This window comes from Enhydra lutris, unplaced genomic scaffold, assembly GCF_002288905.1.
Source record: "Enhydra lutris kenyoni isolate GAN:26980312 unplaced genomic scaffold, ASM228890v2 scaffoldscaffold58, whole genome shotgun sequence".
In the NCBI taxonomy this organism is placed as follows: domain Eukaryota; kingdom Metazoa; phylum Chordata; class Mammalia; order Carnivora; family Mustelidae; genus Enhydra; species Enhydra lutris.
The window spans coordinates 14,214,505-14,230,932 of NW_019154142.1; the positions used below are offsets into that span (position 1 = coordinate 14,214,505).

At 34.6% G+C, this 16,428-nt stretch overlaps 1 protein-coding gene across 1 annotated transcript in view; it reads left to right on the forward strand.

Annotated features, from left to right (window-relative positions):
• The window catches only part of LOC111158253 (activating signal cointegrator 1 complex subunit 3), a 362,572-nt gene that overhangs the window by 253,909 nt on the left and 92,235 nt on the right, over nucleotides 1-16,428 (forward strand). The window contains exons 35-36 of the mRNA XM_022520163.1: nucleotides 13,008-13,119; nucleotides 13,315-13,449. Coding sequence (XP_022375871.1) covers nucleotides 13,008-13,119; nucleotides 13,315-13,449 — 247 coding nt within the window. The remainder of the gene's footprint in view (nucleotides 1-13,007; nucleotides 13,120-13,314; nucleotides 13,450-16,428) is intronic.

The following is a 16,428-nucleotide window of genomic DNA, read 5'->3' on the forward strand; positions in this document are numbered from 1 at the left end:
TGGGCGCTTTTGGCTTGAAAGGGCATTTGTAGAGCGTCAAAAAGTTTGATGTAGCCAGAGTTTAAGAGTATGAAGACCAAAAAGATTGTCTTATCCAGAAAGTAGACCACTCCCCAGAGAGTAAATGGCCTGTGTGTCGTGCAAAGGAGCTAACATCTGATCCTATTGGCAGGGGTAAGTGTTCAAACATGGTTTAACATCCCCAAATTGGGTTTGGTTTTGTTTCAGTCCTAATGACACTATGACACTGTGGTAGGGAATGAGCTGGAATGGAAGATATTGAAAGCAGGAAGACCAGTTAGGAAGCTCTTGAATAAGAGAGGTGAATAGGACCTTAACAGTTGCGGAAGGAATAGAAGGAAGGCCATGGGTGGGGGACATATCTGATATATTGGGATGTATCAAGGCATTGTAAGGTCTTGAACGGAGAGATCATGATGAAAATATCATTACCAAATCTTACCTGTTCATATCTTTAAAAATTTGTATCTCGTTTCAGCCGTCATTTCCACTCACATAGATCAGACTTTGAAAATATGGTGACAGTTTTGTTTCCTCAGTTCGTCCTAAGCCTCCGGATTAGATACAATATATCATTTGGGAACACGACTATGGGATTAATGAGGTGTAGTCATCCAGCACTGCAAGTTTACCATAGCAAATAGATCGCAGGATTGGAGCTGTGGAAAGTGTACTGGGATGGACTTTACGTGCACACTGGTCCAACCTTCTTGTTTGATACTGAAGAAAGGGAGGTTAGAAACTTGAAGTGACTTGCTCTGGATCCCAGAACTACTTGGATGTAAAGCCAGAACTTAACACCATTAAGTTTTCTGACTCAGCTCTTTTTTTAGAAGAACTAGTGGCTTGGTATAACTGTAGATGTATTTCTTTTTTTCTTATGTCATAAAAGATAGAGGTGCTTAATATTGCGGAAAGAGATTTGAACATGGAATCAGAACACTAATTCCTGGTTTAGTTATCACCCTTTATTGTTTGACCTTGAGTCACTTCACCTCTCGGCTTCCCTTTCTTCATCTGGAAAGTGAGTAATAGCCTCTCTCCCTCACAGGATCATGTTGAGAATCAAATACATGCATTAAAGTCTTCCTAAGTCTTGTATTAATTATGAAGAACTTAATTAATGTTGATTAGTGAGCTGTTATTCTTGTACAGCCTTTCAGTTGCTTTACTGGTCCATACCATCCTAAAGACTCTAGTTTAGAGACTAAGAGCTAATCATATTTCAGTTTCTCTGATTAGCAAACAGGGAATACTTCTCTGAGTTCTTTAAACTGGTTCAAACTGAGTTCAAATTTAAACTGAGTTCTTTAACAAATTAGAATTCTTTACTGAGCTCTGTGTGTGCATGTACTTTTCTTAAACTTAAAAAAAAAAATTTAACTTTCAATTAGAAACAATTTGCGACTTTAAAAAAAAAATTGGGAAAATAGTATGGACACTATATAGCCTGCATCCAGCTTCCTCAAATGTTAACTTTTTTTTTTATCTCTAAACTTTATTTTTTTATTAATCATTTTTTTAATTTATTTTCAGTATTCATTGTTTTTGTACCACACCCAGTGCTCCATGCAATCCGTGCCCTCTCTAATACCCACCACCTGGTTTCCCCAACCTCCCACCCCCCCACCTCTTCAAACCCTTCAGATTGTTTTTCAGAGTCCATAGTCTCTCATTGTTCACCTCCCCTTCCAATTTCCCCCAACTCCCTTCTCCTAACTCCCCATGTCGAATGCTAACTTCTTACATGACCATAGCACGTTTATCCAAACCAGGAAATTGACATTTATGTCATACTATTAACTAATCTATCAACTTTTTTCAGGTTTTGTCAGTTCTTCCATTCATGTCCTTTTCAGTCCAAAATCCAGTTTAGTATCCTGCATTGCATTTAGTTTTGTCTCTAAACTGTGTGACATTTCTTCAGTATTTGTCTACTCTAACTTTGACATGTTAGAAGAATACTGGCCAGTTATTTTGTAGAATGTCCTTCAGTTTGGGACCTACGAAGAGGGAACTGGAACAGACGTCACTCCCTGTTGTTCTGGTTGCAAACTACCTTCTATTAATATTAATGTGGTGAGAAAAATCCAACATGCAACTATAATAAAGAGTGTTAATTAAGGACAGAATAAGATTATGTTTGGGAGAGGTTAGCACAGTGGACAAAGATGAAATCTTGGGATGTACTTGGCTTACAACTTAAATTATATTGAGCCTCTGAGCCTGGGGACTTCTTGGGTGTTGACAGTTTAGGGTATCTCTTGCTCATATGATTGTAGTGCATGTAAATAGTGAGTATTCTGTAGTTCACATTGCCTCCCCTACTTTTACCTGAGGGCCGTCTTTGCTAGGGGTAAATTCTAGCACTGGGAATCAAAGGATGCATTAGCTTAGGGCACTTGGATGTTGTGGCAACTGCTTTTCCTGCCCTCTTCCTGACCCAAATAAAAGCTAAGTATCCCCTACTACCACCATCAACACCACCAAAGGAAACATTAACCCATCCCATCCCAGGCAAGAGTCTGTTCCTCTCACCTTCTTGGTTTTGCTCTCACTCTTCTGCCTTTCTGCAGTGCCCTCTCCAGCCCCTATAACCATCCAAGTTCTAACAGTCTTAAAAATCCAGTCATATATTGATAAATGCACTTAAATCAATTTTCAGGAGTTGATGATCTATACACTCTCAACTATCCTCATCAAAGTTGCTTATTCCTTTAGAGTAGTTACCTGAACATATTTTGAGATACCCAGCTAGGTTAAGACTCTGACTATTATTATTATCCTGAAGTAGAAACCTGTGCCCAAGCTGTTGCCATGTGAATTAACCAGTCCAGAATAGGTACAGCAATAATTTTTTTTTTTTGAATGGCTATGGTGACATTTTTCACAGAAAGAGAACAAGCAATCCTAAAATTTGTATGGAACCACAGAAGACTCAAATAGCCACAGCAAACCTAAGAAAGAAGAACAGAGCTAGAGGCATCATGATCCCTGAAGTCAAATTATATTACAAAGCTATAGTAATCAAAACAGTAAGATACTGACATTAAAAAAGACACATAAATCAATAGGATAGAGCAGAGAACCCAATAGTAAGCCCACACATATATGGCCAGTTAATTTACTCAAAGGAGCCCAGAATATATGATGGAGAAAGTACAGTCTCTTTAATAAATGGTATTGAGAAAACTGGATAGATACCCATATATTTCACCATGGACAAACATCAACTCAAGTGGATTAAAGACTTGAAGGTAAGACCTGAAACCATAAAACTGCTAGAAGACATAGATGGTAATGTCCTTGACGTTGGTCTTAGTGATGATTTTTTGGATTCTACAGCAAAAGCAAAGGCAGTAAAAGCAAAAATAAACAAGTGGGACCATATCAAACTAAAATAATTCTGTGCAGTAAAGGAAACTAGCAAAATGAAAAGGCAGCCTACCAAGTGGGAGAAAATATTTGCAAATCATATATCTGTTTAGAGGTTAATATCGAAAATATATAAAGAATTCATACAAATGAATAGAAAAATAACAATCTGATTTAAAAATGAGCTAAGGATTTGAATAGGCATTTTTCTAAAGAAGATGTACAGTTAGTTAGTAGGTACATGAAAAGGTGCTCAACGTTACTAATCATGAGGGAAATTCAAAACTGTAAGATATCATCTCATACCTGTTAGAATGATTATTATCAAAAAGACAAGAAATAAGTGTTTGTGAGTATGTGGAGAAAAGGAAACGCTTATGCACTGTTAGTGAGAATGAAAATTGGTGTGGCCACTATGGAAAACAGTATGGAGTTTCCTCAAAAAATGAAAAATGGAACTACCACATAACCCAGCAATTCCACTGCTGGGTATGTATCCAAAGGATATGAAATCACTGTCTCAAAAAGGTATCTGCACTCCCATGTTCATTGTAGTATTATTTACAATAGCGAACACCTAGAAACAACCTGTGTCCATCAGTGGATGAACAGATAAAGACATGACACACACATGTACATACACACACACACACACACACACTGAAGTATTTATTATTCACAAAAAAAAAATGCCTCATAGAGAACAGATCATGGGGGAGGGAGGCAAAATGGGTAAAGGAGGTCAAAAGGTACAAACATCCAGTTATAAGTTAAATAATCCTGCAAATCTAATGTACAGAATGATTATAGTTAATACCGTATTAAATATTTGAAAGTTAATGAGAGAATAGATCTTAAAAGTTCTCATCAGTTTATAACTATGTAAGATGATTACTGTTAACTAGACAAATTGGGGTAATCATTTAATAATACAAACATATATGAAATCATTATATTATGTAACTAAAACTAATACATTGTTGCATGTCAGTTATGTCTCAATAAGGAAAAAAGCTATGATCAGCAACTGTATTAGGTTCTGTTGGGAGGTAGTAACAACATAAATAATGATCTCTAGTCTCAATAATCATAGACCTACCTTAAAATGGTTAGGTAGAAGCAATTAAAAAATTAAATCTATATTCCTTAATTCAGTAAACATTTATTGAGTGCCTACTTTGTGTTATGTACTATTCTAAGCATTTTGAAGATGTAAATTAAAAACTTGCTTTCATGACACTCTTACTCTTTTAGCAGAGACAATGAGTTTAAAAGTTATGCTGATAGAAATCTGAACTCCAATGAAATCTCATCTCACACCTGTCAAAGTAGCTAAAATTAACAAAACAGATAATAACAAATTTTGGTGGGGCTGTGAAGAAAGGGGAACCCTCTTATACTGTTGGTGGGAATGCAAACTGTTGCAGCCACTCTGAAAAACAATATGGAGGTTCCTCAAAAAAGTTAAAAATAGAACTAGCCAACAATCCAGTAATTACACTGCAACATTACAACATATTTACCCAAAGGAAACAAAAATACTGATTTGAAGGGATTCAGGCACCTCATTATTTATAGCAGCATTATCAACAGGAGCCAAATTGTGGAAAGAACCCAAATGTCCATCAACTGATGAATGGCTAAAGAAGAATGATGTGTACACACACACACATGCATGCGTGAGTGCGTGCACGCACACAGAGAGAGGAATATTGCTTACCTGTCAAAAAGAATGAAATTTTGCCATTTGCAATGACATGAATGGAGCTAATGTACTATGCCAAACAAAATAAGTCATAGAAAAGCAAATACATATGGTTTCACTCATGTGGAATTTAAGAAATAAAACAGATGAACATAGGGGGAAAAAGGAAAAAAGAGGGGCAAATTATGAAATGGACTCTTAACCATAGAGAACAAACTGAGGATTACTGAAGGAGAGATGGGCAGTGGGGGTGGGGGCAAGGTCTAAATTGGTGAAGGGTATTAAGGAGGGCACTTGTTTTAATGATCACTAGATGTTGTATATAAATGATGACTCACTGAATTCTATACCTGAAACTAATATTACATTGTATGTTAACTAACTGGAATTCAAGTAAAAACTTGAAAAGGAAAGAATGTTAGGTTAGAAGGTTATGAGTGCTTTGAAAAAAAGAATGTGGTACCGAAGACTAGGAGACCAAGTGGGCAGAGAGGGAGGATTATAGTATTAAATATGGAGACAGAGTGGGCCTAATTAAAGGCGCTAAAGAGGGAAATGGGAAGATGTTGGTCAAAAGGTACAAATTTCCAGTTATAAGATAAATGCTGTAATCTACAGCATGGTGACTATAGTTAATAATACTGTATTTTTTCTTTAAGTGCTGACTTTATAAAGACTTGAAAGGGATAAGAAGTTTGACCACATGATATCTAGGGAAAACATTTCAGACCAAGAGAACAGGAGAAGTTCTAAGGCATGCATGTCTGGTGTTTGCAAGGTATGGAAAAGAGAAGTTGTAGCTGATGAGAAAAAAAAAAAAAAAAGGAGAAGTTGTAGCTGATGCGGAATGAATGAGGGGTAAACAGTAGCAGGAGATGAGATTAGGGACTTGAGGGGTAAACAGTAGCAGGAGATGAGATTAGGGATTTGGGGGATTGGTGGTTGTACCAGTCATGTGAGACTTGAGAGACCATGGGAAAGACTTTGACTTTCATTATCCATGATATAAGAACCATTATGGGGTTTTGAGCAGAGGACTGACAGGATCTATTCATTACATAAGTCTGGTCAATTATAATCATAAATGTTAAAAATAACTTAAGCTAAACTGTTGAAAGACAAATTCTCAGATTCAATTTTTTTAAATCCGGGTAAACATGATTTGTAAGAAACATCAAATCAAAGTGATATTAAAAAGTTGAAAGTTAAGGATTGAAAGAAGATATGAAGGACAATAACAAAGAGAAAGCAACAGTTGCAGAATTAAAATCAGAGAAAATGAAATTCAAGGCAAAGAAATACTTTTTAAAAAGGACAAAGAAGAATGGTTTATATTGATAGCAAGCACAATCACTAAATAAGTATAGTAGTTTACAAATATTTAAGTAACTAAAAACATAGCATCAAAATACAGAAAGCAAAAACTGATAGAAATTCAAGATGTTAACTAAATTACAATCATGTGGAGAGACTTGAACACATCTCTTTTGGAAATCAGCATTCCAAAGAGAGATAAAAAGTACTTCGTAAAACAGGATTTGTATAATAGTGTCTTTGAAAATGTGTATGTATCTTTATAATTCTCCTCCTACAAAGAATAAGTCTTCTTCTAAACACTCATCAAAATTTATTTATAAAAATGTAACATGCACCAGACCACACAGAACAACTCAGTGTATTTCAAAACATAGTGATCATAAGGCTACATTCCCTGAATATAATACAGTAATACCAGAAATAAACAAGAAAAGGATGGCAAAGGCAATCTACCTACTTGGGATTTAACTATTCTTATTCTAGTGGAAGGTGAAAATTTATTTTAAAGGTATAGACTAGAGCTATAAGAAAATAAAAGTAATACATAACAAAGTCAGTGAATTTCAGACACAGCACAATTCCAAGGAGTATTCATCTCTTTAGACCATCTACAAGATAGCATGAATGCTTGAAAACAAAGTAAGCATTCATCTCTAGGAACTAGATGAACATTAGCAAAACACAAATATGAGAAGGGAATTTATAAAGGTAAAAAGTGAAATTAATAATATGAGAAACAAAAACATACACTATCATTATTTATAATTTATTAAACTTAAGTTATTGATTTAAGAGCCTAACTCATTTAGTATCATTATGATCCCCATTTTACAGATGAAGGGACTGAAACACAGGGAGATTGAGCAACTTGTCCATCAGCACAAAGCTCCTGAGTAACAGAGGCAGCACTGGAATTCTTTGGGCTCTCTAGCTCCAGGGGCCACAATCTCCATCCCAGGCTCATTATCAGGTCCAGAACCCAAATAATCCCACTCCCGCTCCACTTCTTCCAGTGCTATGCTGGAAAATGTGTTCTTTATGGAAACCATACCATACAGACTTTGTTCATGTGATGCAAAAAAAAAAAATTCAGTTTTAATATCTATACCTTTACATCTGGACAAAAATGAGAACATGTGCCTAAGTCAATTTTAATGATTTATGTATTTTACTTAAAACTTCTGTTATAGTGAAGCTCTACAATTTTCTTTCTGACTGGCCCGTGATTTTATCTTTTTCTGTGTTAAAAATCACCTGTTCCATAATCCGGAAGCAAAGAAAGGCACAAGAGTTCAGGAAATTGGTAAATTTTTCCTACTTATTTTTAGATCTATTAGAAGTTTCAAGGAAGCTAAAATCATTGTCTCAAATGAAGGGTAGTTTTAATTTATATATTTAATTTTATTTATCAAATTTATTATAAAATTATTTTTTTTATTTTGATGTGTACTTTTAATTTATCTTTAACACTCCGTATTATTCAGTGTCACAAATTGAGGTGTGACTTTTGGGTGGGTGGGACAGGCTTATATACATGCGTGTGTGTGTTACAATGAGAAATTGAGGTTTATTTAAAATAGAAAAGATAAAGACCACTTTCAAAATACAGTCACACCTAGATAGTAAATATGACCAAATTCTCCAGCCCCCTTTATTTAATCATACTACTACTGTAAAGTACCCCCAGCACACCACCGCCAAAAGTAGAACTTATGTTGACAAAGATTCTGCCACTGTTCCTGGATTGTTCTCTGTGTGTCTGCTTATAGTCTCCTGCGTGTGTGATATGTATATATATGCAAATATATGCACATGCATATAAAAATATTTATTTATATGCATAAATATGTATGTAGACACACATTAGTGTGTTCGGATGTATATAAACACATGTACTGATGCATCATGAAATATAATATATTCCAAATTGAGTTCTGGATTCAATTTGTATGTTCAGTTTTACTCTCTGTTTTCCCCTGAGAAAGCTTTTAAACATTTCTGGGACAAAAAATGTTGTGGTAGTTTCAGCTGTCCCTGCAACCACTTTCATTATTTGTGTCATTATTACTGCTGCATAATCTGAACATAAAAAAACATGGTGCTGTAACAAATGACTTCCCAGTACTGACAGTTATAGCTGCAGCATTTCAAGACTGATGAAAAATTTCCCAGCAAGATCTCTGGCCAGGTTTACAATAACGAAACAGGAAATGGCTGCCACTATTCACATTAAATCCAGACTGTTTGGTGTAACTTTATCTATGTTTTCGATTACAATAAAATCTCTTTCATTCCCAACCAGCAAAATTTCATCCTTATTAACGTTGCCAAAAGATAACTTGAGGTTTCACGTGTGGTTTTCCTGTTTGTCCTTTGATAAGATCTTTTAAAGATAATTTTTTTAAAGTTGTTTTACCTTTTGGATTGTTTGAATTTAATGAACTTTGTAAATTTTTACGAGAGGGAGAGGTTTGTTATGACTTTTTCCCAATGGACTGCTAATAGAAGTTAGCTTGTCTAGCCCATGTGCTAGATGCTGTCAGTATCAAACTGCCTTTGACTTTCACACCTCCCAGGGGACTAGTAATTGTTGTGTTCAAACAGCCTGTAATTGTGATCCCGCTGGCTTTCTCAGTACGCTTCTGGCTATTAGAATCATTAAACAACTCAGCACCTGTTAACAGCATTGTAAATATTCAACCCTGCTTGTGTGCAGGTTGAGTCCAATATAGAGAAATCTTACAGAGCTCAGCCTCATAAATTAGAGCTTCTGACAAGTCAATTATTGTGAAACTGGGTTTCTCTGTGAAATAAATGAAATAGCATGCTAACAAAAAGGTAGGCTGTCTGTTTATGGCAGAGAGAAGATAATGACTTGATGATCCAATGCAGTGAGCAGGAAACTACATTGTATCCTTTGTAATTAAACAGTTGTGTAATATTTCTGTCTTAATAACCAGTAAATTGTAAATTTTGTACTGTGGAGAGTGCAACGTGAAAACAGACCTTTTTACTTAGCTGCTGCTTGCTTTTTCAAGTTAGTAGAGTGATTATTGAAATTAATGATATATAATGTTTTAAGCTAAATGCTTATAATTATTTAGGCCAGAAATTACCCAGTGACTGAAAAGTTCATGCAGTAGAAGCAAAAGCCATATAATGCTAATGAAGATCATGTAAATATAAACTCCATTGTTTATTCACAGAAAACTGTCAGAATATATTATCTTTCAAAATTTGATGTGACCTAGACAGTAATTCCATTTACATTTAGTTTATTTTACAGTGTCTTAGAAATTATATATCTAATTAAGACATAGCAAATCTAACTTTTATAAGAACTTGGAAATGTAAGTAAACTTAGGTCAAATATTAGCAAAGAATAGTAGTATAAATCAGTGAAGTTACATTACAACCAAAATTACGCATTTTAGTGTTTGTGTAGGGTGTTTAGAAGACAAGTCTTTTAATGACTGAGATTTTCCTATTCTTGAATGTAATATTCTACCTAGCATTTTCTATTTTTAAAAGTTATCACTTTCTAAAAATAAATAAAAGTTATCATTTACATATGCCAGGATACCTGAAGTGAAAAATTTTAGGATTTTTTTTAAGATTCTGGATTACCCCCAGATTCCATGAGGATAAAAGTATTGATACTGAGTTAATTGAATGTCAATCCAATTACTTAAATTGAATTTTTGCATTTCTTCTCTTAGGCAAGTCAAGTGTGAGAGTGTTGGTGAGCACATTAAAAAAGAACAACCATATTAAGAGGAAATACCTGGAAATTTTTTAAGTTATTTTGAAAAAACTGTGTTAGTTTTTAGCAAGTTAGAGTATGTGTAATGTGGTCATCAAATAATTTGTTGTAATCTCAGAGACATAACTTTAATTGCTTTTTTTTTCATTTTTGCAACTTATTTTAAATGTTTAAGAAATGTTTATCCTGACTGTGCTTTATCTGAATAAAAGCTACAAATTAATCTTAAAAACTTCCATTAGAAAGGGTATTAGCCCATCAGAATATTCCTTGTAAATATTTTAAAAATTCATAATTTTTGAAGGGGAGTTTTTATCATAGATGGTTTTAAATGTTACTTGTAAGTATACTAAATTTGTTAAAGTAAAAAATGGTAAAATTGTCATTCAGTTATATTTAGAGGGTAAAGGCTTATGGTAATTAGTAGCAGCATCCATGAGATCTTTTTCTTTTCAAATGGCCTTGTAAATTTTTAGGCAAAAATGGTATTTTAACTTTTTGTTTTTCATGGTAAATTATTTTCAAAATGTTTTCCTTCTGTAATTTTAATTGCATAAAGAATTATTTGATTCTTGCTCTAGAAATTCTACTTACTCAGTTCCTGAGCACATTTTCAGTTTTTTATTTCAATTTAGGAATAATTTTATCAACTGTATATTAATCTAGACAGCTGAAAAGAGTGTTGGAAAATTTATAGATTTAGCAAGCCAAAAGAATGTGAAATATAAACACTTCTGTTGTAGAACGTTTGGCTGATAAATTCCATTTGTTGGAAAAAAATGAAAGACAACAAGTATCACTATTAATTTGGAATGGCTTTAGAGATCGCTTATGGGGTGTTGAATGTCCAGAATTTTTAGTTTCACCTTTGATAGCAGAATACATTATTCTAACTAATACTTATTTTACTCATTTTTCAGGATAAAGGAAATATTTTCTAATGGTTTCTAATGCTGGTTTTTTCACTTTATCTGCCTGGTTAGATAAAAGTTTGTACATTTTGTTTAAATTAACAATAGCACTGGTTTCAGTACTTATTTATCTGTTCATTGATAAATACTGCTTTATTTTGGTCTGTGACAAGAATTTTTCCAGGAAAGGCAATAATTTCTCTGCAGATAAAAATGAAAAATATTTCTCTTTTGTGAAAATTAAAATCATCAGCATGTAATTATGATTTACAGTTACTTTCCCAAGTAAATAGTCTGTTATTAATCCTTACTCAGTGGAGACTCTCATATTGGTATACCTAGCTATTTGTGCAAACATCTCTTTCTATTGAAAGTATATTGTATCTCTTTCTTTTTTTTTTTTTTTAATTTATTTGAGAGGAGAGAGAGATTGATCACAAGTAGGCAGAGAGGCAGGCAGAGAGAGAGGGGGAAGCAGGCTCCCCACTGAGCAGAGAGCCCGATGCGGGGCTCGATCCCAGGACTCTGAAATCATGACCTGAGCTGAAGGCAGAGGCTTAACCCACTGAGCCACCCAGGTGCCCCTATTGTATCTCTTTCTATTGAAAGCATATTATGTCATCATTTAAGTCCTATTTTGTGTATTTTTATTTTTTTAAGATTTTATTTATTTATTTGACAGAGAGAGAGATCACAAGTAAGCAGAGAGGCAGCAGAGAGAGGCGGGGGGAAGCAGACTCCCCACCGAGCAGAGAGCCTGATGCAGGACTCGATCCCAGGACCTTGAGATCATGACCTGAGCCAAAGGCAGAGGCCTAACCCACTGAGCCACCCAAGTGCCCCATCCTATTTTGTGTATTTTTAAATAAATTTTTGCAGTATACTGACCCCAAATCTTTCCCTTTGAAGAAAGAAAAAAAAAAGTCACCATACTTGGCCTGTTGTGGTTTCCTTTAGGCTTCTCCCATTGAGATTGTTAGCACTTGCTTCCCAGACCAGGACTATCTCCTTTCTAGTCCTGTGCAGAAGTACAACCCTTGTGCTGGGGTTTCAGGGATGAGTCTGTTCTGAGGTCACTTTACATTCGTGTTACTTGATTTGGATGGAAATAGGACATATAATTCTCTATGCTGACCAAGATGCAGGATTCACCACCAGGAATTAGAGAGCTGCCATGACGTGGGATTATTCTGTCACCCTTTGAATCGGTTCCCAGACACAGATTCCTAGCAATCTTAGATATTTGGCAAGACATTTTTGGACTTAGAGGGAGGAGCATTTAGGTGAATTGCATGTCCTTCAGCCTTTACTCAGAAAATATAGAGAGTTGAACATGTGTATTCTTTGTATATAGAAGCTTAGTTCAAATGCTTTATTGTTAGTGTGATGATGTCCCTTCCAATATTTAGGGTGACATGTACTTATTAAGCATTTGGAGAACAATAAATGACTAAATGTCCTAAAAGAATTCATCTGCTACCCAAGTCAATAGTTCTTTGAGTTTTATTAAAGTTACTGAGGATGGGTTTTTGTATATAGAAGGGAATTATATATAATATATAATATACTTCTATTTCTAAATCTAGTGTGCAAGTTTAGTTTGCTGTAGGAGGTATAAAGTGAAATCATGCCAGTTTTAACACTGGAAAGTTATATCCTTTTAATGTGATGCTGAATTTTATCTGCTTATCCTACATATTTTAACGTATTATCATTGTTCATTGGTGTCCACAGATCTTAGTATGGGAATTTTGATCTGTACAGTGAAACTGGCAGTTGGCAGTTGTTTTACTTCTTTGATTTGCCATAAGTGTAATTGTTCTTTGAAATCCTGAAAAAAATAGAATGATAAATTGAAATGCTAATTTTAGTAGAAACAATCTTGAAACAAATAATGACCTTCCTTATTTTCTAGTTACTACAGTTTGAGTGATGTGAGCCATGATTCTGTGAACAAATTTCTGTCCAGTCTGGTTGAGAAATCTCTGGTTGAATTGGAACATTCCTACTGTATTGAAATTGGAGAGGTATGACTCAGTCCTGTACATTCCAAGTGAAAAGATTGTCCAGCTTTTTAACAGTAGGGCTTTTGTTCTAATGATAACTGAAAATTTGAACAAAATTGTTGCAATAGCAACCTGCAGTAAGAACTATTAATTTTATGAATGCATGTGCTTCTATTGTATTTTTTATTTGTCATTTTATCTTTCTTTTTGAAATAGGATAATCGGAGCATTGAACCTCTGACATATGGCCGAATTGCCTCTTACTACTATTTGAAGCACCAAACAGTTAAAATGTTCAAAGAGCGTTTGAAACCTGAATGCGGTACCGAAGAATTGCTTTCAATTTTGAGTGTGAGTTTCATGATATTACTGCATTGCTTTTTCATATAAAGAGATTATATCCTACATATTTCATACCTTCTCTTTTAATTTGGGTCTTATATTGCTGCCAGCCAGTGCGTCTAGAAATTTGGCAAAAACTATTTATAAAGTCTTTATATTTAGACCAAGTTTCCCACATAATTTATTATCCAAACTTGGGTACTTCTGAGAATGGAATGGATCACTATTAATATTTAAGTTAGGATAATAGGTATAAACTGGGCCAACTTCAGCAGCCAGGTGATCACCCTATCCTTCAGCATAATAACTTCTGTGAATTATAATTGAAAGCTTTCTTACTGCTTCTTTTGAGTCATTCTTTTTGAATCTATGATGTGTGTCCATAGGGACACACAATTAAGATCTCTTAGATTTACTTATTGGCAAAAAAGCTGTTCAACTCCCACCCTTTTCCCCCTTCGAAAATTTGTATTTTTACAACCGTATTTATTACAGGGTAAAAACAAGAACAATTTAAATTTAATTACTACAAAACCTTGTTAGCACATTAGTCAATACATGTGTTATAAATGAATACTACATGTTATCTTATTCCTCAGGCTCATTGGTATTATTTTAAAAAGTTAAGAACCATTGGACTTATAATGTCTTTAAAGTCCTTCTCTTACACATTCATTGATGTTGAGATAGTTCACTTACTAGCTTTTTTCTTACCTCCTTTGCTTATCATTCTCAATGGCTTCAATATCCCATTCACAGTTTCCAATTTTTTGTGTTTTTCCTTTGAGAAGCTGGTTTGTAGATTTTGTATGCAACATAAGGCCAAGTACATTATAGTGAGTCAGAAAATAATTTGTTAATGAATTGATGGATGGATCCTGTTGTAGTCGTCAGTTCTGTTATTTGCTTTAAAGAAAAGAGTAGAGAATTAAAGTATATGATGCCACTATCAAAAACTTTTTTATAAAATTAAAAATTCGTTTCTGAAATAACAAGTATAAAAAAATAAGAATTTTTAGTTCCCTAAGAATGAGGTTTTTATTATTTCTTAGTTGGAGAGTCATAAAAATAGGATTTATCTGGGTGGGAGACAGTAAAATCATGGTTAATTAATTTGGGCAAGTATTTTAAACCAGTATTTTAAACTAGATTTAAGAATATAATTTTCCTTTCATATTTACCTACCTTGATATATTTGTCTAATCTAATATTTAAAAATATATGCCTACCTTGGGAACACACGTAATAAAAGCTAACATCTTTGAGCACTTTTCCTGTGCTAAGCACTATTCTAGGAACTTTACATCAATAAACTCATTTAATTCTAAGAATAACCATTCATTTTGTATTGATAACATCCCATTATTATTCCCCTTTTACAAGTTAACTAATCTAAGGTTGCACATTAAGTCAATACTTAATGGCTGCAGTCTAGCAGCCCAAGTATGGGTGGGGTTTTTTGGTTGTTTTTTATTTTGTTTTGTTTTTTATTGTGTTATGTTAGTCATCCTGCAGTACGTCATTAGTTTTTGTTGTAGTGTTCCATGATTCATTGTTTGCATATAACACCCAGTGCTCTGTGCAATCAGTGCCCTCCTTAATACCCATCACAAGGCTCACCCATCCCCCACTCCCTCTTCCTTCTAAAACCCTCAGTTTGCTTCCCGGAGTCCATGGGTTCTTAACCACTGTCCTGTGCTGCCTCTCATGTCACACACACACACACACACACACACACACATACAAACTGAAGTGGAAGATATTGAGGTAAGAGGTACATGTTAAGACTAGATGCTGGACGCACATTTTGGATACCATCCCAAGATCGTATTTGCAGATATCTTCCATTCTATGGGTTGCCTTTTGGTTTGGTTGATTATTTCCTTTGCTGTGCAGAAGATTTTTATCTTGTCGGAGTCCCAATAATTCTTGCTTTTGTTTCCTTTGGCTCTGGAGATGTGTCTAGTAAGGAGTTATATAGTCTAGTGTGTCAGTGTGTCAGAGAGGTTACTGCCTATGTTCTCCTCTAGAATTTTGATGGTTCCCTGCATCACATTTAGGTCTTTCATCCATTTTTAATTTATTTTTGTGTGTGGTGTAAAAAAAAAAAAAAAATGGTCCAGTTTCATTCTTCAGCATGTTGCTATCCAGTTTTCCCAACAGCATTTGTTGAAGAGACCATCTTTTTTCCATTGAATATTTTTCCATTGAATATTTTTTCCTGATTTGTCTAAAATCTAAAATAGAGTTGTGGGTCCATGTCTACGTTTTCTATTCTGTTCCATTGATCTGTGTGTCTGTTTTGTGCCAGTACCATACTGTCTTGATGATGACAGCTTTGTAATAGAGCTTGAAGTCCAGAATTGTGATGCCTCCAGCTTTGCTCTTCTTTTCCAAGATTGCTTTGGCTATTCGGGGTCTTGTGTGGTTCCACACAAATTTTAGGACTTTGTTTTAGCTCTGTGAAAAATGCTAGTACTATTTTGGTAGGAATTGCATTAAGTATGCATATTACTTTGGGTAGTATAGACATTTTAGCGATATTTGTCCTTCTAGTCCATGGGGGAAAAAAAAGACTGGATGCACATTGTTTGTAAAGGTTTGTGAAAACCATATGCCTATTACACTCCGTATCCCTCTGTGCCCCCCTAAAAAAAGACCCAAAAATATATCCAGTATCAAGAGAATTAGGCTGTTATCCTCTTCAGTCTTCTCTGAAAAGGCATTGGTCAGAACAAGAGGTCTGCCTGTTTCCTTTCAGCAGCCTGCTTCTTTCCACCATTACACCATAAAACCAGTTACACTGACCTCATGGTTTATTTTTATTAAAATAAAGTCAGTTCTTGTGATTAAAAAAAATATCATCTGCAAATACATGTAAGATAAACTCAACAGTGTATTTATATGGATATGATTTGGGGTACCTGTAATAATTTTCACAGCAACAATGATGTCATCTCTTCATCCTATGTGTTTAGTCTAGGAAAC